The sequence below is a fragment of the Tachysurus vachellii genome, chromosome 4 (genome assembly GCF_030014155.1).
Source record: "Tachysurus vachellii isolate PV-2020 chromosome 4, HZAU_Pvac_v1, whole genome shotgun sequence".
Lineage (NCBI taxonomy): Eukaryota > Metazoa > Chordata > Actinopteri > Siluriformes > Bagridae > Tachysurus > Tachysurus vachellii.
Window position 1 is genome coordinate 32385450 of NC_083463.1, and position 20190 is coordinate 32405639.

At 43.4% G+C, this 20190-nt stretch overlaps 4 protein-coding genes across 6 annotated transcripts; 3 read left to right on the forward strand and 1 right to left on the reverse strand.

Annotated features, from left to right (window-relative positions):
- The first annotated feature begins 183 nt into the window (after nucleotides 1–183).
- p4hb (prolyl 4-hydroxylase, beta polypeptide) lies at nucleotides 184–12025 on the forward strand. Of its 2 annotated transcripts, none has more exons than XM_060869032.1 (11): nucleotides 184–524; nucleotides 3259–3465; nucleotides 5334–5467; nucleotides 5737–5874; nucleotides 7100–7204; nucleotides 7369–7494; nucleotides 7583–7783; nucleotides 7872–7992; nucleotides 8098–8279; nucleotides 10187–10300; nucleotides 10880–12025. In XM_060869032.1, exons 1-11 carry the CDS (start codon nucleotides 383–385, stop codon nucleotides 10940–10942), a joined length of 1533 nt encoding a protein of 510 aa, XP_060725015.1. In that variant the 5' UTR covers nucleotides 184–382; the 3' UTR covers nucleotides 10943–12025. The 2 variants fall into 2 exon arrangements, with proteins under 2 accessions (XP_060725015.1, XP_060725016.1); XM_060869033.1 differs by having other exon boundaries at nucleotides 187–524; nucleotides 10187–10294.
- Nucleotides 12026–13166: 1141 nt separating this feature from the next.
- ppp1r27b (protein phosphatase 1, regulatory subunit 27b) lies at nucleotides 13167–14991 on the forward strand. The gene is made up of 3 exons (XM_060869034.1): nucleotides 13167–13995; nucleotides 14164–14314; nucleotides 14421–14991. Exons 1-3 carry the CDS (start codon nucleotides 13761–13763, stop codon nucleotides 14539–14541), a joined length of 507 nt encoding a protein of 168 aa, XP_060725017.1. The 5' UTR covers nucleotides 13167–13760; the 3' UTR covers nucleotides 14542–14991.
- A 369-nt stretch (nucleotides 14992–15360) lies between these two features.
- Nucleotides 15361–18021, forward strand: LOC132844066 (mapk-regulated corepressor-interacting protein 1-like). 2 transcript variants are annotated; one of them, XM_060867227.1, is made up of 4 exons: nucleotides 15361–15449; nucleotides 16082–16192; nucleotides 16302–16406; nucleotides 17496–18021. In XM_060867227.1, the coding sequence occupies exons 1-4, from the start codon at nucleotides 15392–15394 to the stop codon at nucleotides 17558–17560; spliced, it is 339 nt and encodes a 112-aa protein (XP_060723210.1). In that variant the 5' UTR covers nucleotides 15361–15391; the 3' UTR covers nucleotides 17561–18021. The 2 variants fall into 2 exon arrangements, with proteins under 2 accessions (XP_060723210.1, XP_060723209.1); XM_060867226.1 differs by having other exon boundaries at nucleotides 15372–15449; nucleotides 16079–16192.
- A 1174-nt stretch (nucleotides 18022–19195) lies between these two features.
- Nucleotides 19196–19522, reverse strand: anapc11 (APC11 anaphase promoting complex subunit 11 homolog (yeast)). Its single transcript, XM_060868601.1, is given in 4 exon segments — nucleotides 19196–19248; nucleotides 19251–19290; nucleotides 19292–19317; nucleotides 19414–19522. Coding segments are annotated over 4 exon segments (228 nt in total).
- Between the last annotated feature and the right edge of the window lie 668 nt (nucleotides 19523–20190).

Here is a 20190-nt window from a genome sequence, read left to right on the forward strand (position 1 = left end):
ATGTGTAATGTGTAAAAGATTATTATTATTTATTGTTTATTTCACACTAAATTCAGATCTGACTAAACAGTGACGTCACTCCCGCGGCTTTATGGTGCCCATGGCAACCCGCGATAAGCGCTCTGCTTCATTCACTTCCGGGTGTCGCGCGCCCGCTGGTCCACTCACAATTCAACACGAACGGTGTGAGAGCTGATAAATGCGCATGCGCGGCACCACTGCGACCCCTCTACCGGTTTCCTGCGCGCGCTGCCACGTTTAGTACCGACGGAGTTCAAACCCCTGCAGCAGCGACGTATAGCAGAAGTAAAGCGAAGCAGCTGCGTGTTTAGGGGACATCCGAGAGGCTGAAACTCTTAAAAGTACCACAAAGGAGCTGATAATGAAGTCGGTGGTCCTGTGCGCGCTCGCGCTGGCGCTCGTAGCCGCGGCTCACATCCCGGAGGAGGACGATGTGCTCGTGCTCAACAAGAGCAACCTGGACGAGGCTCTGGAAGCTCACCCCAACATCCTGGTCGAGTTCTGTGAGTGTTTCACATGCTTTCTGTCTGTACGGTGTGAGCTGGTCCTGTGAATTACTCACGTGCTTTGTGTGAACATGTAACTTTACCTGCCGTGATCAAGTTTAGTGCGCGTGCAGCACTGTGAACGGGTGTAAAGGTGATTCAAGTGTCAGGAACAAGCTGCAGTCTGACACTCCTACTGCTTATCTGATAAGTTTACACTTAGAACAGAAGTAATCATGTTAAAGAATCTTTATAGAGTTAACATTCACTGTGTGTGTGTGTGTGTGTGTGTGTGTGTGTGTACCTTAAAGAGTCTTTAACATGATTAATTCTGTCTTTTATTGTCCCAATTAAAGTGTCAGAATCAGAATCAGAATCAGGTTTATTGGCCAAGTGAGTTGACACATACCAGGAATTTGGTTCCAGCTGTTTGTGACTCTCAAAAGTTCTGAAATAAATAACACTATACTATACAATACACACATAAATAACACTATACTATACAATACACACATAAATAACACTATACTATACAATACACACATAAATAACACTATACTATACAATACACACATAAATAACACTATACTATACAATACACACATAAATAACACTATACTATACAATACACACATAAATAACACTATACTATACAATACACACATAAATAACACTATACTATACAATACACACATAAATAACACTATACTATACAATACACACATAAATAACACTATACTATACAATACACACATAAATAACACTATACTATACAATACACACATAAATAACACTATACTATACAATACACACATAAATAACACTATACTATACAATACAACAATGCAGACAATGAGATACCATATGTGTTTGAATAGTTTAGTGCCAGCTGTGTGTATAATAATAATAATAATAATAATAATAATAATAATAACAAGTGATTTACTCTATTGATGTTCACAGTAGTGCACAACAGTGTAAGGAAATAAACTGATGCTTTCTGCTGGTGTTTGGTGTTTAATTACACTGCAGATCTTCTTTAAGAGAAAACAATGATGTATTGTAGTGTGTAGTTAATTCTAATACGCATAAATCACGTGATTATGGTGTTAAACATTGTGTCCTCACACACACACACACTCTCTCTCACACACACACACACTCTCTCTCACACACACACTCTCACACACACCGTGTTTATTTCCTCTCCTTCTCACTGTACACGTAATGAACACAAAGTCTTTATCACTAGTTTTGTGTCACTGAAACTCGTTTTATTTCACGATGTTGTGGAGCTTTTAATCGGTCACATATTAATACGTAAACATTTAAAATGTAGCAGAAACCTATAAAAGCTATTACAGCTGTTATCTGCCACACGTTTGTTCACGAAAAAACAACTTCCAGGTTACTTTTTTTTTGTTATCGACGTTATAAATCTCCGCGTCTCCATTTTGGATTTTGTGTACTTCATTGTCAATTCACGAAACTTTTTTTCCTTATCCGTATTGGAGATATCCCGCCTCCATGTGTTGTTAATAGGACGGTCATGACGATTCCCGCGCGGCGATTGGCTCGTTGTTTCCGCCATCCGGCGCTTGATTGGCCTGTTTAAAACTCAATCATTACAGTCATCTTAGCAACCGTACATCACGGCTGATGGATCAGATGACCAATAGTAACGCAGGCACTGCGAGAAAACAACCAATCGCAGAAGAGAGGGTGGGCTTTATGATGAAAACGGGTGTGTTTTTTTTTTTTTCCTTCTTTTTTTTTCTCCCCCGGTTGGACTTTCTTACCCAGTCACAGAGCTCCACGAAGTTTGTGGCCCACGTTCACACAGGGGAGGGTTAAAGCCGTCTGTGGGGGGAGGGGGGGAGGGAAACGTGCTTTTAGGTCGACGTGTACATCAGCACGAAGTTTAAATAGGAGAAGTCATGAACTTTAGACTTGTGATGACGAGTACAGGGGAATAAAGTTAATAAATACATCCTCAAGTCCTCTGACTGGCTTCTGAATCGTGCTTTATATTTGTTCTGCTTAAGGGCTTTTATTTCAGGAGCAAAGAAAAGTGACAAAACACCTCAGTGATTAAATGAGTTCTGGAGTAAACAAAGGCGCTTTCTGCCGTCAGGGCCGCACATTTATACACAACAGTAAGAGTCGCGTCCCGAGTCAGATGGGAGTCGCGTCCCGAGTCAGATGGGAGTCGCGTCCCGAGTCAGATGGGAGTCGCGTCCCGAGTCAGATGGGAGTCGCGTCCCGAGTCAGATGGGAGTCGAGTCCCGATGTTCCATCTGACGCCGTGTCGGTCTGCCATCAGACTGCGTTCGGTCTTTGCAGATGTCCTCCTTTCACACGTCACATGCACATCAGCATCACAGTTTTCTACACAACAGGAGATGAAAGTGTTTGTCTGGTTTTTCAGTTCATCCAGCTGTGAACTTTAACGAGCAAATATCCGTGTAAAGTTCACACACCAGACTGGGTAACGTATGGCAGCCATTTGACTGTTAAATCTTGTTTTATTTTACCCAAATCCTTAGAACAGAAACTGACGCGTTCATCGACAGCCATTGAATTGGTGGCAGCTTTCTATGTTGCTGAAGCTGGAGGGTGTGTAAACTTGTCGTCAGTGTCTTCGGTCCCCCATCACCCCCTTGTACCACGTCTGAATCGCTCGGTCGTCGCAGTATGTAGGATTTTTCCTGTTTTATTTTCTCATCACCTCTTCACCATTTTGGTCTTCCAGATGCACCATGGTGCGGTCACTGCAAAGCCCTCGCTCCAGAATATGCCAAAGCAGCAGGAATCCTCAAAAGCGAGGGTTCGGACATCCGCCTGGGCAAAGTGGACGCCACGGAGGAGACGGAGCTGGCGCAGGAGTTTGGGGTCCGCGGTTACCCCACCATCAAATTCTTCAAAGGTGGAGAGAAGGCCGCGCCCAAGGAGTACTCGGGTGAGTGTTTTTGTGGTGGTGGTTTTTTTTTTTTTTATAAAGAAAACTGTCTTAATATTTAATACAGTATTATAGACTTAATAATGTTAACGTAAACGAATTATAACAGTGAAACACTGTTTATCTGCCTGCTGGATGCTTGTTACTATAGAAACGATACTGTATGTATCAGTGCATTGAACTAAAACTGATGTTCTAGAGAATAAAATGGGACTCTCCTGGTTATCATCGTGTGTGTGTGTGTGTGTGTGAGAGAGACTCCTCTTTCTCCTCCTGCTCCACACTCTGGGAGATTCCTCCTCGGCGCAGCTGTGCGTGCTGTTCCTCACGTTGCTCTGTGGTTTTGCTCAGTGTAACTGGATCCTGAGGAACTCTCTCCTCCTCCTCCTCCTCCTCCTCGTGTCCTCCGTGTCTCCACTCAGCATACGCTCCGGCACGCAGCCGTTCCAGACGTGATTAGACACACTGTTTCTCCGACGTGCCTTTTGAGAAACAGGAAGTCCAGGATAAACTAGTGATGATGATGATGATGGAGTGAAGCCACGTTTGATCTTCATTTTTTTATCTGTTTGATAATTCAGCATGAACATTTCACCATCATCCAGTAAACAGTTATTTATTTAGCTCCTTGTTTACTTGCTTTAGTGATTTTATTTAATCGCTCGTGTGTTTCCTGGGGTTAGGGTTAGGTATCGGATGTGCTGCAGTAGCTGAGCTGCGTTACTGTTGTTGAAAAATGTCTTGATTGTTTTGACGTTTTCATCTCTTTGCCTTTTATGGAGTTTTGTGGGCGTGGCCTAAATGCGAGCGTGCTGTGAACATGCGAACTAATTTATGGCTTATTTGCACTTAGCGAAATCTCCACACGAGGCTGAAGGGAGAGTTTGAATTCTCAGGTGTTGTACAGATGAACGACGCGGTTAGTGGAAGCTCCGTCTGTCGTCCCGTGTCGGGTTTGTACTTTCTGGTCCTTAAAGCGGATGTTTGTGTGGATGTTGAAGTTTCTGTCCCGGTGACGGAGCTCGACGCAGGAGATTATTTACTGATTCTGACCCAACGTCAGCCTGATTTTGAGAGGATGAGGAAACAGTCGTGTGTCAGAGTTTTGCTGACTGTATTGTTTGGCTCTCGTCCAGCTCTGACACCAGGTTAATGACACGCCGCTGTTTGTTCACCTGCCTCAGGTTCACAGCTCATTCCTCCACCCTGAGGGAACAGGTTCGGTGTCTTGGCGTAAGCTGTCTGACTGAGACCCAAAAAAAAAACCTGTTTAAAAGCGTTAGATAAATTATGCTCGGTGTCTCGTTCAAACCCAAACCGGTTTATTCCGCTTCATTATGTTAATTAATAAAATAAACAAGCTTCACTCTCACACACTGTACAGATTCTCTGAATCTGAGTTGCAGTTAAGTCACATGGATGTGGTGTATTTTTGGACTCTTCACTTCCTCTTAATAATGTGCATGAACACGTCGCTCTACTGCACACAGCGTACACCCACAGTGTACACACACACACACACACACACACACACACACACACACACACCCAGTGTACACACACAGAGCTGCTGGACTCTGATTGGTGGTCAGGTGTTGATTCATTCTCTCTAACTGCACCTCAGACTGAAGAACGGGTCTAAACGAACGTACGCTCTCGGACACCTTATCGTTTCTATAGCAACAGCTTGTTCGCAGGGACGTGTGGCTGCTGTAACAGAAGTGAGAACAGGAACATTAAGTGTGACAATAGATGTGGCTTTGAGTTGGTTGTGTTCAGTGTTAAACTGCTGTGGTGTAAGAGGAATAACACACTCGTGGATGAGTAAAATAACCTGTGTGTGTGTGTGTGTGTGTGTGTGTGTGTAGCTGGTCGCCAGGCTGATGACATTGTGAACTGGTTGAAGAAGAAGACCGGCCCGGCCGCCGCCCCTCTCAGTGAGGTCACGCAAGCAGAGTCTCTCATCGCAGACAACGAGGTCGCCGTCATCGGCTTCTTCAAGGTCTGTGTGCCTTAAAAGCAGCAGCCGAACACAGCTGACGTCACACTGATCTGTACAGCAGACTCAGTTTAACCCTCTGCCTTATTGTGTGCTTTTATTTACTCACAGTACAAACTTATTGTAATTCACTCCAACAAATACAATGTACAGGTGTAAGAGTTTCAGGGGATTAAGGTGTGTTTATTTAAGTAAATGGGGTTTTTAACTAACTGTCTGTCTGTCTGTGTGTTTCTGTCTGTCTGTGTGTGTGTCTGTGTGTGTGTGTGTAGGATTTGGAGTCTGATGGAGCTAAGACCTTCATCAAAGCAGCAGAGACCATTGATGACATTCCCTTTGGTATCACCTCTGATGATTCCGTCTTCTCCAAGTTCGAGGTCACTAAGGACGCCGTGGTGCTCTTTAAGAAGGTCTTCGCCATTTTTTTTTTCTCCTTAAATTGTAATCAACGGGCTAAAACGTTCCTGCTGTTTAAATCCGGGACTGTTTTCTCCTCCGGCTGTCAAAAACAGGAAGCAGTGATTTGTACCGAAGCTCCGCCCCCTTTTCTCCGACAGGCCAATAAAAAGATTCCTAGACTGTGTTGCTGAAAATGTTTAGTGTAAATGTGTTGTGTATTAAAGAAGAGCGTAGCCCCGCCTCATTTTCTGTGATTGACAGGTGCATATAGAGTGCCTGTTTTCTCAGGACCGACAATTCCATAGGCCACGCCCACTTCACTGAAACCTGTATATATAGGAGCCCCTTACACTGACCCTCTGACCCAGAATGTAAAGCTCTGTACATTACAGAGTGTTTCCTCCTTTATTACCCCACATCTCTGTCGCAGCCACGTAACCTGACCCATCACCACACACACACACACACACACACACACACACACACACACACACACCCCTACACTAACATTAGCCCTGGCTGTAGCTCTCACCTCGAGCTTCTCTAGTGATTTCACATCTGTTGACCGTCTGTTCATCCGCAGGATCACGTTCCAGTTTGTCCGTCGTGTCGTCGCTCGTCTTTTCGAGCAGGTGTTTGTTTTCCTGATTCTTCACCACATTTAGACTCCATCACCAACTGGTCGTGCAGTCGTAGTAGTTTGTTATTCAGGGGATCCGTGTCTGTTCTCAGAAACTGTCCACAGTAGACGTGCGGGTTTGGGCATCATCACCTCGACGTGGTGCCCGGTTGCGTTGATTGACGTGTGTTAGATCACGAGAAGGCGGAGCTTGGGTATTAACCGAGATTAGGAGTTTGTGTAACACCTTTAATGAGCGTACAGTAACATCATGTCTGCTGAGTGACTCAGCGTTTATGGTTTATTAAATATCCTCATGACTGGTGTTAAATATGACCATAACAGATTTCTTCATGACCGTTACATCACGTCGTACTTTATCTGACCAGTTAAACGGTGCTGATTTACAGCTCTGTCTCTACGGCAAGAAGGTTTCACGTTAAATACAGGCGATGTGCACAATAAGGCCACGCCTCCTTTACCTAGACTGCTATACATACGTGCACTCGGAGGCCACGCCTCCTTCTCTGGGGCCGGCAAATACAAATGTCGTCACCTCAACGCGGCTAAATTTGTGTTTTAAATATAAAATCTGTAACCCGTCTCGTGTGTTTCAGTTCGACGAGGGACGGAACACCTTCGACGGCGAGCTCACCAAAGAGAACCTCCTGATCTTCATCAAGGCCAATCAGCTCCCACTGGTCATCGAATTCACCGAACAGGTAAACTCACCCCCTGAGCAGGAACCGGTCCTTATCTCCTACATGTTCACTTCCCCTGGTTACACTCAGGGTTCATGGGATCAGGAGAAGTTTAAAGACGTAACCGTGCAACCTCAGTAGGCGGAGTCAGACTTTTTTTTTTTTTTTCCCTCTCTGTCGATCAGACGGCCCCCAAGATCTTCGGAGGAGACATCAAGTCCCACATTCTGCTGTTTGTGCCCAAAGCCAGCAAAGACTTCCAGGAGAAGCTGGACCACTTTAAGAAAGCATCTGAGGGCTTCAAGGGCAAGGTGTGTAAAAACGGATGATTTCCTTTCTTAACAGTTTCTCATACCTACAGTACATTTCTGCTTCATCTGATCTTCCTCCCTTCTGCAGATCCTCTTCATCTTCATCGACAGCGAGGTGGAGGATAACCAGCGCATCTTGGAGTTCTTCGGCCTGAAGAAGGAAGAGTGCCCCGCCCTGCGCCTCATCACCCTGGAGGACGAGATGACCAAATACAAACCCGAGTCTTCAGAGATCACGGCAGAGAACATCGTCAGCTTCTGCACGGCGTTCACCGAGGGCAAGCTGAAGGTTGGTGTGGTGTTCACACTTCATTCTGTTTACTGTAGATGTTTTCTGAGGACGGTGTTACACTTTCGTCTCATGTCTTAATCCACAGCCTCACCTTATGAGCCAGGACGTTCCTGACGACTGGGACAAGAACCCAGTCAGGGTCCTGGTGGGCAAGAACTTCGAGGAGGTCGTCTTTGACCCCGCCAAGAACGTCTTTGTGGAATTCTGTAAGCGTGTTTTATAAAGCGGCGTAAACGGCGGCGTCTGCTGTCGGCTTTGACTGCTCAGAACGTTTGTTTTCTTCCTGATGACCTTGTTTTCCTTTCCCTCAGACGCGCCCTGGTGTGGCCACTGCAAACAGCTGGCGCCGATCTGGGATCAGCTGGGAGAGAAATACAAGGACCACGCAGACGTAGTGGTGGCCAAGATGGATGCCACAGCCAACGAGATCGAGAACGTTAAAGTCCACAGTTTCCCCACGCTCAAGTTCTTCCCAGCAGGAGACGATCGCAAGGTGAGATTCATACACAGAAATGTAATAAACAGATAATTGTCACCAGCAGCAGTTTACTACTTTACAACGAGGCCCAGTTGGATCTCGGTCTTATTCTTGTGTGTGTTTCACAGCTACAGACTCTAACAAGCTTTGGGCTCGAAGGCTAATTGCCTCCAGGATGAGTTGCTAGCAGGCTAAACCCTCGTGCTAAACTAAGAGTAACTAATTAAATAAGCAGCTCCACTGGTGCCCCCTTTACCACCAAAAAGAACCTGGTGCTGGTTCAAAGTTGGTTCCACTGGTGAACCTTCTAAGAACCGGTTTGTCTTTCCATCAGTTAGAGAGCATCACAGAGCCGAGTCTGACGTCACTGTATACGTGTCACGTTACACAGCAACGTTAGCGCAGCAGCGACAAACACATCAACTATGGTGGATGTTACTTTACTGTTAATGCTCATGGCTTTGTGAACCTACATTAACACCCAAACGCGACGAATCCAACGTGTACGTGCAGCTCCATGTAATCTGTATAAACGGAGGTTGTAATGGAGAAAGTACATAACGTTATTTTATCATTAACACAGGAAAAAGTTAGCTTTAGCATGTAGCTACTTACTATCATGTGTGCTTAAAGTAAAAAAGTATTAAACATTAGTATACTTAAGGTACATTATCAAATGCGCTAACAGTAGCCCCACCCACAGCCCCGCCCACAGCCCCTACTTAAGGTACATTATCAAATGCGCTAACAGTAGCCCCGCCCCCAGCCCCGCCCACAGCCCCTGACACAAGCGGTTCTTAAGTCTAGACCAGCAACGTTTTGGTGCTACTTAAGAACCACTTTTCCTGGTTCAGAGCCGGTGCTTTGGCTGTCGAAAAAAGAAAGAACTGGTTCTAAATTAGGCTCCGAACCTGCACTCAAACTGCCCTGGTGGTAAAGGGGCATGAGTGTATTTTTATTTTACATTTAATTTCTATCTGCGATCTGTGACGATTAGATAGCTGTGTCTCGGTTTAGGATCAGAAGCGTAACCTGGAGTAAACTGGATCTTCAGGACGAGCGTGTGCGCTTATCGCCTAACTGTGTGTACGTGGCTTTGGTCCGTCGGCCTCATGGTTGTTTTAAAGTGAATCTCCAACATGACTTTCCTCATTTAGAAATACTTGTTTACAGAGCGGGAGATCTTAGCACCGTGTTGTGTGCCAAGGAAATCCGGTCAAAACCAGCCCGGGCATATGTGGGGCAGTGGAGTGGCACTGCCTCTGTATTACAGACATGGCTGACATGTCGCTAATGCGCATTCCTGCTGGCCGAGCCCAACGTTATTCCGTTTCTCTGTTGAGTGGGCGAGATGGGCAGCTGGCACAGAACCCCATGCTGTGAAACGCCTTTTGTTTACAGCTGTTCCTGAGGTTCTACACGGTTCGTTTCATTCTTACTGGATTCATCCTGCACCTAAACAGAATAATGTTCACATCACCGCTTCCTGTTGGCACGTTCCAGTTCTAATCCTCTGATTGGTCGTTTAAATGACACTTTCGTGTGCCAGAGATTCAGGTTTATTGCCAACATCAATGAAACGTGTATCTTATTACATCTGCTTATGTAACAGAGACCAAATATGGGTCCGAGTGTTAATGGCGTTTGGCAGCAGGAGCAGCAGGAGCTCGTGTTTTAGGATACGATTTAATATCGCTGGTTCTAAATCAAGACCTTGATGTGTCAGCAGTTATGAACTCAAACCTGGACTTCTTTGAGGCGGACGAGTTTGGTCACTGTTCAAATTAATGTAGTGTACGTCCCGCATTGAGCTGTGGGTTCTGGTCTGTTTGATGATATAAAGAATAAACTTTGGCACCTCCAACACAAGTCGTACGTTCTAACGTTCTAACCAAATGTACTGCTCATCTCATCTGTCGTAGATCATTGACTACAGTGGAGAGAGAACGTTGGAGGGCTTTACAAAGTTCCTGGAGAGCGGAGGAAAGGAGGGTGGAGCACCAGCTGGAGATGACGTCGATGATGATGAGGTCAGTGTGAGTATCACCAGGGGCTTCGTCCAATATTTCTTCCAAATCATTACCATCATCATTTCAGGCGTTTAGGTTTAGTCTGGGGAACTAGACCATAAACTCTCTCAAACTGATTAATAGCTCAGGTTCTCAGCCCTGATCCTGAAGAAGCTCCGTCTTGCACATTTGTGTGTTCTCTGTTCAGCCTCAACCAATAAGATAATCGCCGGTTCTTTAGCAGAATTGCTGTGTGTGTGTGTGTGAAGCAGGGAGAACTTTCAGCTGTGCAGGACAGGGAGGTTCTCCAGGATCAGGAACGGGAACATGTGCGTTAGACGAGTGGTTTCAGGGTTACGTCCTCAACACGAGCAGGTTTTATGATCCATCGTGATGACGTTGAACCCAATTCTAACTCGGGGACAGCACTAATGCACCACTTCTAGGAAGTCTAATTCCAGTGCATGACTCCATTGTCCTCTATGTTTGGCTCAGAACTCTGGATGAGCTCAGTACCTGGTGACGTTCCTGACGCAGTGTTAGTGTTAAATAACGCTCTGGTAAAGACGTGGTGGCGTGAACATAATCACTGTTGTCTTCATGCAGGATTTGGACAATGAGGACATCGACGATGTCGACACAGATGGAGATGGACACGATGAGTTATAAGGTCAGGAGAGAGAGAGAGAGCGAGAGAGAAGAGAGAGAGAGAGAGAGAGACGAACCCCTTCACCAACCACCACTTCCACTACTCTAAGCCCTCTCTGTCCCAGGAACCTGCAAACTTCTCCCAAACAACCATATAGACTTTTTTTTTTACACCACGATGGATGACCATGAAGAAGAAAACACCGTTTTAGGAAGGAACTGAACGGAGACCCAACTATTGAGCCTCGTTTTGGCATTAAAGCTTTCTCCTGTCTGATAGTTAGCATCTGGAAGGTTCTACCAGGGGTCTCGATGTTTAAATTGGGAGTTTGAGTTTGGTGGCTGGGACAGACAGCTCCATCACAGGGCGTCGGGTGTTTAAGAAAAAAAATACAGTACATTCTCACGTAAATCAAACACAGATGTAGCTGAGACCAAGCTTCCTGTTTTCCTTTTTTTTTTTTTTTTCCCCCTTGTGTGCATTTTTTTTTTCTTCCCCTTCTTCTATTACCATTAATACATAGCTACTGATTTTTTTAATGATATGAAAGTTATCTATTTGTTGTATTTAATTCTATTTTTCCAGTTTTTATTTGTTAGGGTCCGTTGACCCTCTAAGCCGTGAAGGGGGAACAATTCTGTACCACTGTGTTGTTCTTCACGCCAGCAGAGATTTCATCTCAGTTACTGAAACCCTTTCAGAAATATTCCACCTTTCGCTCTGTGTCTCCTCTCTGTACACGACGCGGTGTTGTAGGACAGGATAGCGGTGGGGGAGGTGGGGGGGGACGTGTCCGTGAACCCAGTTTGTCGGGTTCTTTCATTTCTTTCACACGTCCATGGTCAGGGTTGTAAATGTGCCGTTTTATCCTCCATCAGTTCCTGTTGTTCAGAGTGTTGATGTTAAATGGGGAGGATTTGGGTTTATACATGGAGGGAATTTTTATTTTTTTTTTTTTTTTTTTTTTTTTTTTTTTTAAACTAAGGTGTAAAGAGCGAAAGAGGAATGAAAGAGTTGAAAGAAACGAAGCATTCCATCATACTTAAAGGAAAAAAAATGTGGAAAAATAAACTGGTGGCTAAATAAACAACAGAATGGTGAAAGTTGTGGTTTTATTTGTGCGTTTCAACATTACATGATTTACATGCAATTTACTGTAGTATTGTTTGTTGCTTGTGAGACGTGCAAGGACTTGCACAAATTACAGAGGCCACGCCTCCTCGAATAAGAACTGACACAGAGGCCACACCTCTGCTAGAACTGACACAGGCCACGCCTCCTCTACTAGAACTGCCACAGAGGCCACGCCTCCTCTACTAGAACTGCCACAGAGGCCACACCTTCTCTGTTAGAACTGACACAGAGGCCACGCCTCCTCTGTTAGAACTGCCACAGAGGCCACGCCTCCTCTGTTAGAACTGCCACAGAGGCCACACCTCCTCTGTTAGAACTGCCACAGAGGCCACGCCTCCTCTACTAGAACTGCCACAGAGGCCACACCTTCTCTGTTAGAACTGACACAGAGGCCACGCCTCCTCTGTTAGAACTGACACAGAGGCCACGCCTCCTCTGTTAGAACTGACACAGAGGCCACGCCTCCTCTGTTAGAACTGACACAGAGGCCACACCTCCTCTGTTAGAACTGACACAGGCCACACCTCCTCTACTAGAACTGACAGAGGCCACGCCTCCTCTGTTAGAACTGACACAGAGGCCACGCCTCCTCTGTTAGAACTGACACAGAGGCCACACCTCCTCTGTTAGAACTGACACAGGCCACACCTCCTCTACTAGAACTGCCACAGAGGCCACACCTTCTCTGTTAGAACTGACACAGAGGCCACGCCTCCTCTGTTAGAACTGACACAGAGGCCACGCCTCCTCTGTTAGAACTGACACAGAGGCCACACCTCCTCTGTTAGAACTGACACAGGCCACACCTCCTCTACTAGAACTGACACAGAGGCCACGCCTCCTCTGTTAGAACTGACACAGAGGCCACACCTCCTCTGTTAGAACTGACACAGAGGCCACACCTCCTCTACTAGAACTGACACAGAGGCCACACCTCCTCTGTTAGAACTGACACAGAGGCCACACCTCCTCTGTTAGAACTGACACAGAGGCCACGCCTCTTCTACTAGAACTGACACACACACATTCTTCCCAGAGACTGTAAGATCTCCATGTTTTAATGATTACAAAGTTAATTGAAAGATTAATTGATAAAGCAGATCAATTGATCATTAAAAATCAATTTGAATTGTTAAAAGTGATATAGAAATAAATTGAATTGAATATAAATGACCTAGAAAAATCTAAACATTGGCTGCAGCATCATTTTAACTTCATGCCTCAAAATAACCTTCATGATGACAAACATATTTTTAGTTTCACATTCAGGCCATTTCCAAGACTATATTCATGTCTTCCAGATTGTTCTGTGTGTTTATGTCTACACCCCCCATCTTTACAGCTGTTTACTAGAGGTTTACACGTGGAGTATGTGACCGCAAGCTATGAGCTGGCAGGAGTGTGTGTGTGTGTGTGTGTGTGTGTGTGTGTAAGAATCTTGGAGAAAACAAGTTTCAGTTCCTGTCAATTGGGCGGGTCAAAAAGCCACTCAGCTTTCAATTCAGTCACTCGAGCTGTGAGGTGATGGCACCAAAAATAGTCTGAGAGAGAATATAAAGAGCTGGACCTAACTGACCAGACATCACAAGAAGAGCAAGAAGTCTGGGAGCGACACACAATCACAAGGCAAGAAGATTGGAAGTCTGGTCCGAGCGAGAGTCCGAGATTCCGGGACGACCCACAGAACAAACTTACCGCAAGGAGATGATGAAGTATTACCAGTGTCCCGTGACCCAGAATGTGAGCTATGAGGGGTGCAACATCAAACCTGGGAATCTGGTGACCTGCCTTCCTGCCCACAAGTCCGAAAAACCAGTCCGCAGCGTCCACTTCCCCAACGACGTGGTCTTCCAGGATTATGTCCGTCACGGAGAGCTGGAGAGGATCGGACGCTTCATCCGGGCCAGGAGGGTCACCCTGGACACTATGTATCCTTCAGGTAAGACTTCTCGTCTAAGACTGTTGAAGCTTTTTAATGTATTATGTCAAGGAAATGTTTAAAGATATTTTCAAATATCAAGACAAAATCCAAGTCTCACAACATGCAGAGGTTCCACTCGCTGATCTTTATGTGATATTAAAGCGTGATTGCTCTGCTCATCACCAGGCATGGCAGCCATACACGAGGCCGTGCTCTCGGGGAACCTGGAGTGTGTGAAGCTGCTGGTAAAACACGGTGCAGACATCATGCAGAGAGACGAGGACGGCTGGACGCCGCTCCACATGGCCTGCAGCGACGGATTCCCACACATCGCAGAGTGAGTGTTACTTTATATTTTACATGATTTAAACTTCTTTTACAAGAGATTTACTTTTGTTGTAATAGTTAATTTTAACAATTTGTTTTAATTGTTTAATGTTCAGGTTCCTGCTCTCTCTCGGTGCTGACCCCGAGGCTGAGAACGAATGTGGAGAGAAACCCGCTGACCTCATCGACCCCGACTGTAAAGAGCTGGTGGAGATGTTCGGTGCCGGCGCAGACTGAACCTGCAGCACGTCCGGAGCATTGAATCAGCTCGATCTTCTCCTCCGTCTGATGGTGATGGAGTAAGACCCAGAGCATAAACGCTGCTACATGTAGCTCTTCTGGTGAATAAGGCCTTGAATGACGTTGGTGCAGGTCTGAGCGTGGAGGAGAACAGCAGAAGAACTTAAAGTGGAACGGAGACGTGGAACCTCGAAAGGGGTCGTGACTGCAGAGGAAAGAGATTCCGCTGGAGAACAAGACACGAAGCAGCTCTGTGTTTTAATACCGTTGTGTTTGATCTTGTATTCTGTAGACATTAAATAGCTCAGTGCAAAAGTTTTCATCCCTGAAGGACATAAATGGGGTAAAACAGAAAAGAAACTCTGGCTCTGTTTGAAACTACTTTACGTTTGGGGTTGTTGTCTTGCAAAATTTATTTTTATATAAATAATTTGTAAAAATAAATAAAGAAACAAAAATAAATAAATACATTTTAAATGCATATATATATATATATATATATATATATATATATATATATATATATATATATATTATATATTCTTTCATACTCTTGTGTAATTTTATTTTTACCTAATTTCCACGACCTAATGTCAGTTTTACATTTTATATGCTATTTTCTCAATTAAACTATTTTTATTATTAAACTAAATCGTTCTATTTGCTTCCTTTCTTTCCATTTCTGTAAATAAGACCCTCTTTTCAGTTACATCGGTTATATCCAAATAGAATCCCATTTACTAACTAAGTGCACTATGTCGAGTTCTAAAAAATACCTCGTGCACCCTATCTAGTGCACTAGACGTTTAAATGATCGCTATATTGGGACAACGCCATTGTTTTGCTAATGCACCAGGCTTCACTTGGCGGATTTTTAAGCGTACAATTTTATTTAAACTTCGCAGGTAGGTTTTATTTATTTGTTCAAAATCCACACGTGATAGCTACACCAATAAAATATCATCGAGGATTCGTGTTTTTAAACGTTTTAAAACCCAGTTGTTTTCCGTGGTTAGCTAAAGTAACATCTGCTACATTGGCTAACTCGTTAGCAATTTTGCAGTCGTGAGTTGATTTTTTTTCCTACCCATATTTAGATCATTTCTGATTCCGGTTTGTGTTACGATTGGCTAATATTTCGCGTTTACGCCTTGAATTGGTGTAATTAACCAATCCTGGCACAGGAGGCAGACATTTTTGAACAATCACAGCAAAGGAGGCGGGAATTTGTCGGAATGTGGATAGGATTAAAAAAAAGGACCATAATAAATGATAGTACCTTAGGTTATTTTATTATATTAACTGTTCAGATTTCTGTTTCTATTCATTCCTAATACTCATTCGAAGTCTAAAGCAAAAAAAAAAAAACGTTCGGATTTAAAGAAATAGAGGAAAAAATAATTTAATATTTTTAAATAATTAATTTAATATCTAAAATGTTTCCTTTATTCGACGGTAAATAGACTTGTGGAATAAAAAAGGGTTATGTAACATTTAGCTCTGGATGAAATAATAATTCAGTTTGTGTGTTCAGCAGGTTTGAGGATGGTGCAGAACTACAAACAGGCGCCTGGAGTGAGTTCAGCATCCAACAGTGATGAGTTCCTCACACCAGCACATGAGGAGAACGTCCGCTTCATCCACTACAGTCAGGAGCTCCTCCTCCTCTTATACTGCTTATTATTATTGTTGTTGTTGTTGTTTCTGGAGTGTGTGGAGAGAAGGTTTGATCAGTGTGTGTGTGTGTGTGTGTGTAGCCTGGCAGTGTGTGATGAGAGAGATGCAGTCCTTCCAGGGAACTGAAAACAGCAATAAGGGACCTCAGAAGTACGTGGAGAGAACACCAAACCCCGGCCTGAGCTGTACGTCTATACACACACTTCTCTCACAGTGACATATTTAACCTGGACACACACACACACACACACACACACACACGCGCGCACACACACACACATCACTTTACTGACCGACTGAAAAAGCATTCTGTGATTCGTTGTTATCGGTTATTATCGGCAGAGTGATCAGTGACCGTGATCCAAAATGTAATTATATAAACTTAATAATCTTAATAATCATTATCTTTATTTCTAAAACATGATGATATTTGGGGTTGTTTTGCCCCAAACTGCTGCTTGTTCTCTGTGAAGCTGCTTGTTTACGTACGTTCTCTAACCAGCTATGGGTTCTGTTAGGAACATGAAAGTTTCCCACATTGCACTCATCTCAACTCCACTGCACTAAGTGTGTTAGTTCTGATGAAAACAGGGAACAAAAAACATCTTCCACTGACCAGGTTGAGGCTTACGCAATCCAAAAATGGAAATGAAATGTGTGTGTGTGTGTGTGAGAAAATGTATATATGTGTGTATGAAAATATTTAATTTTGTGAATTATATTGATTTTTTTTCAGAATTATGGTATGTTTTGTGCAGATTCATCTCGCACACACACACACACACACACACACTTGACTGACCAACTAAAAAGCATTCTAATCTTCCTTTATTGTCTTTATTTATAACACAAAGATTCTTACAGACACATGGTGTTAGTTAGATGCTGTCAGAATAATAAATACAATAATATTTAATAAATCCATATTTAATACACAATCCATCAATGTTCTATATCTTCAACAACAAAAACATTTTACTCACAAGCTGCTTTATTTATTTGTTTGTTTGTTTATTAACATTTCATTTTCTTTTGGATGAGGAAAAGCAAAGAAAGGAAAAAGAAAATATACGTGATGATCTTTACTTTATCTTTTATAATAAAGATCATCATGTAAATATTCTTTAAATTAAAGAATTTAAACACACACACACAGACACACAAAGTTCTAAAGGTGTCTGATTTCTTTATCTGATTATTCCTAGTGATTTATTCTGTAGTTACTGTGTCTGTAAGTCTCCGCGCTGACGTTTCGTCTCTTTTGTGTTCTGCAGCTTTCACGCCGGTGGATTTGAACAACGTGAGACGAAGGAACGCTCAGGACTCCAAGAAGTCGTAATCCCAACGCCGTCACGGCTCGTGTGCGTCTCCGCCGAGCACTTTCTGTTTTCTGTTATTTAAACGGACGTTACTTTAATCCGAGGCATGTGGTGTGTCGTGAGCTCGGTGTTTACTCCGCACTTTATTTTCTGAGGTGAAGTTTAAAGCCACTGCGTTCTTCACTCGATCGTTCTGTTTCTGACGTCAGGTCGACGATTCGCCATCCAGCCGTTTAGCCCTCAAATGTTATTCTACAGAATTACTTAATAACGTAAATCTCCTTTTATTGTGTTTAGACTTTTATTTTCTTCTCTTATTAACTCACTTCCTGTTTATTAGAATAACCTGTTTATTTTGTCAGTAAAATCAGTGGATATTTATTTTGGAACAACCTTCTTTACTCTGCAGACGTCGTCACGTCGGATTTAATGACGTCGCTGTTTCCCCATAATAAACACCTGTATTATATTATATTAATTATATAGTAATAAGAAAGACATGATTGTTTCCTTTGTTTTTCTTTACCCCGAATGGAGGCGGGGCTATAAAAGCAATATGTGTGTGTCACATAATAATAATAATAATAATAATAATAATACTTTAATTATAAAGCACTTGATAAAGCGAATGAAGGTGACGTGACATACGGCTAAGTACGGTGACCCATACTCAGAATTCGTTCTCTGCATTTAACCCATTCAAAGTGCACACACACACACAGCAGTGCACACACACACACTGTGAACACACACCCGGAGCAGTGGGCAATCATTTATGCTGCGGCGCCCGGGGAGCAGTTGGGGGTTCGGTGCCTTGCTCAAGGGCACCTAAGTCCTGGTATTGCCGGCCTGAGACTCGAACCCACAACCTTAGGGTTAGGAGTCAAACTCTCTAACCGTTAGGCCACGGAATACACAGGAAGCCAATTGGGCCAGAATTGGGGTAACATGCTCATCTTGCAGCAGCATTTTTAACCAACTGAAGGACTTTCTAACACCAACATAAAGTGCATTACAATAATCTAACCGAGATGTAATGAAGGCAAGGATTACCATCTCAAAGTGCTGCCTGGACACCAGGGGTCTGATTTTTACCAACCGCCTTAAATGAAAGAACCTAGACCAATTTGTACTCTATTATTGCATTTTGAACTCTGCATCAATTTTAAAACCAAGATTAGTAATCAGTGGCCTAACATATGATGACAAAGGGCCCAAATCAAGAGCCACTTGGGCAAACAACATCACCTCCCTCTTGCTTTCAATAAAATAAAACACTTTATATGTTCTTCATACAATAAAACTGACAACCTTTTACTGAATTATTATTATTGGATGATGATGAAGAGAAACAGCTGGCTGAGCTAGCGAACATTATCATTAAACAGATGTGTCTTATCTTCTGTAGGTGAGCTACTATAAACCAGCTCATTAGAAGATGATTAGAATCGGCTGTATACTGTAAATCTACAGTAATTATTTAATGATTTTTATGGACGTGTGTACACATTCAGGCAGGAGTGTTGAGTTCTGCAGTATTCAGAGGTAAACAAAGCAGTGCTTTATTCCATCACCTCGTGTTGTGGTGAGCAGGCGTTACTTTGAGCTCCGTTTAAACACAGTGTACACGAGTCTGACGGAGAGATCCTCGCTCTTTAAACGTCCTGCCGGCACACGGGGCACCGCTGCTGTACCTGTTGTGAGTTCAGTGCATGTGGAAACAGTGTGAACACTGACCCCACACCAGCGGGTGTGCAGTCGTCCCCAGGGACTTTACCTGCACACGTGGATGTGAGGGACAGGAGGAAAGTTTGGTGTTTATTATAATGAGCTCATTATTCTCAGACACATTCATTGTAGAAAAGTGGATTACAGTCTGGACAGCGGTCATTAAACGGAGCTCTGCAGATGCCACAGTTCTCATCATTGGCCACCCAGAGCCATGAAGCCACACTGTGTCACTGCTTTATCTTCACCTTCATCTCCATCTGCTGCACATATACTATAATAAAGGAGACAAAACTGAGACCGATAAAAGCTGGAAAAAGCCTGGGGTAAGATGTCCAGGATTACAGAACATTCTGGAAGGATGAAGGGGTGATAAATTAGATATGTTAAAGATTTTAACTGTCAGAAAAAAAGAAGAAAGGACAGAAATAAATAAACAAACACGTATTTTACGTCAATAAGGAGAAAAAACACAAATTGAGTTTTTTAATATTGAGTTTAATGTAAAAAAAAATGACTAAAGTTTTATAGATGTTTCAGAAATCTGACAATAACAAGAGATAAACAGAACTGTAGAACTAAAGCACTGCTTCACTCGGAGCTTTCTGTCTTAGCGCCCTCTAGCGTGCGGGAGAATGTGCAAAACACGTTAAATTCAATTATAATTTTAATTATTCTTGCTTTTTATTCTTAATATTTTATTGTTTAGAGTCATCTGAATGTCATACAGGAAGATTTCCGCTCAGTTATTAGTGCAGCGTGGACACACTGGGTCTCTGTACTGTTGGTGGTGGTGACTACATCCCAAAACAAACATTATATTGGGATGGAATTAACACTTAAAGTGACATATACATCAATTAAATGAAGTAGTTTTAAAGTTCTGTAGGTGATTAAACTCAGATACAGAGGTGTGCCAACA

Excerpts from the sequence above, each read along its gene's own strand:
- p4hb (XM_060869032.1), top strand. The coding sequence starts at position 383 with ATGAAGTCGGTGGTCCTGTGCGCGCTCGCGCTGGCGCTCGTAGCCGCG. Across the intron at positions 7,205-7,368 it reads TCATCGAATTCACCGAACAG|ACGGCCCCCAAGATCTTCGG; the intron begins GTAAACTCACCC and ends TCTGTCGATCAG. Across the intron at positions 7,784-7,871 it reads TCACCGAGGGCAAGCTGAAG|CCTCACCTTATGAGCCAGGA; the intron begins GTTGGTGTGGTG and ends CTTAATCCACAG.
- ppp1r27b (XM_060869034.1), top strand. The coding sequence starts at position 13,761 with ATGATGAAGTATTACCAGTGTCCCGTGACCCAGAATGTGAGCTATGAG. Across the intron at positions 13,996-14,163 it reads GGACACTATGTATCCTTCAG|GCATGGCAGCCATACACGAG; the intron begins GTAAGACTTCTC and ends GCTCATCACCAG. Across the intron at positions 14,315-14,420 it reads GGATTCCCACACATCGCAGA|GTTCCTGCTCTCTCTCGGTG; the intron begins GTGAGTGTTACT and ends TTTAATGTTCAG.
- LOC132844066 (XM_060867226.1), top strand. The coding sequence starts at position 15,392 with ATGCACCAGGCTTCACTTGGCGGATTTTTAAGCGTACAATTTTATTTA. Across the intron at positions 15,450-16,078 it reads ATTTTATTTAAACTTCGCAG|CAGGTTTGAGGATGGTGCAG; the intron begins GTAGGTTTTATT and ends TTGTGTGTTCAG. Across the intron at positions 16,407-17,495 it reads ACCAAACCCCGGCCTGAGCT|CTTTCACGCCGGTGGATTTG; the intron begins GTACGTCTATAC and ends TGTGTTCTGCAG.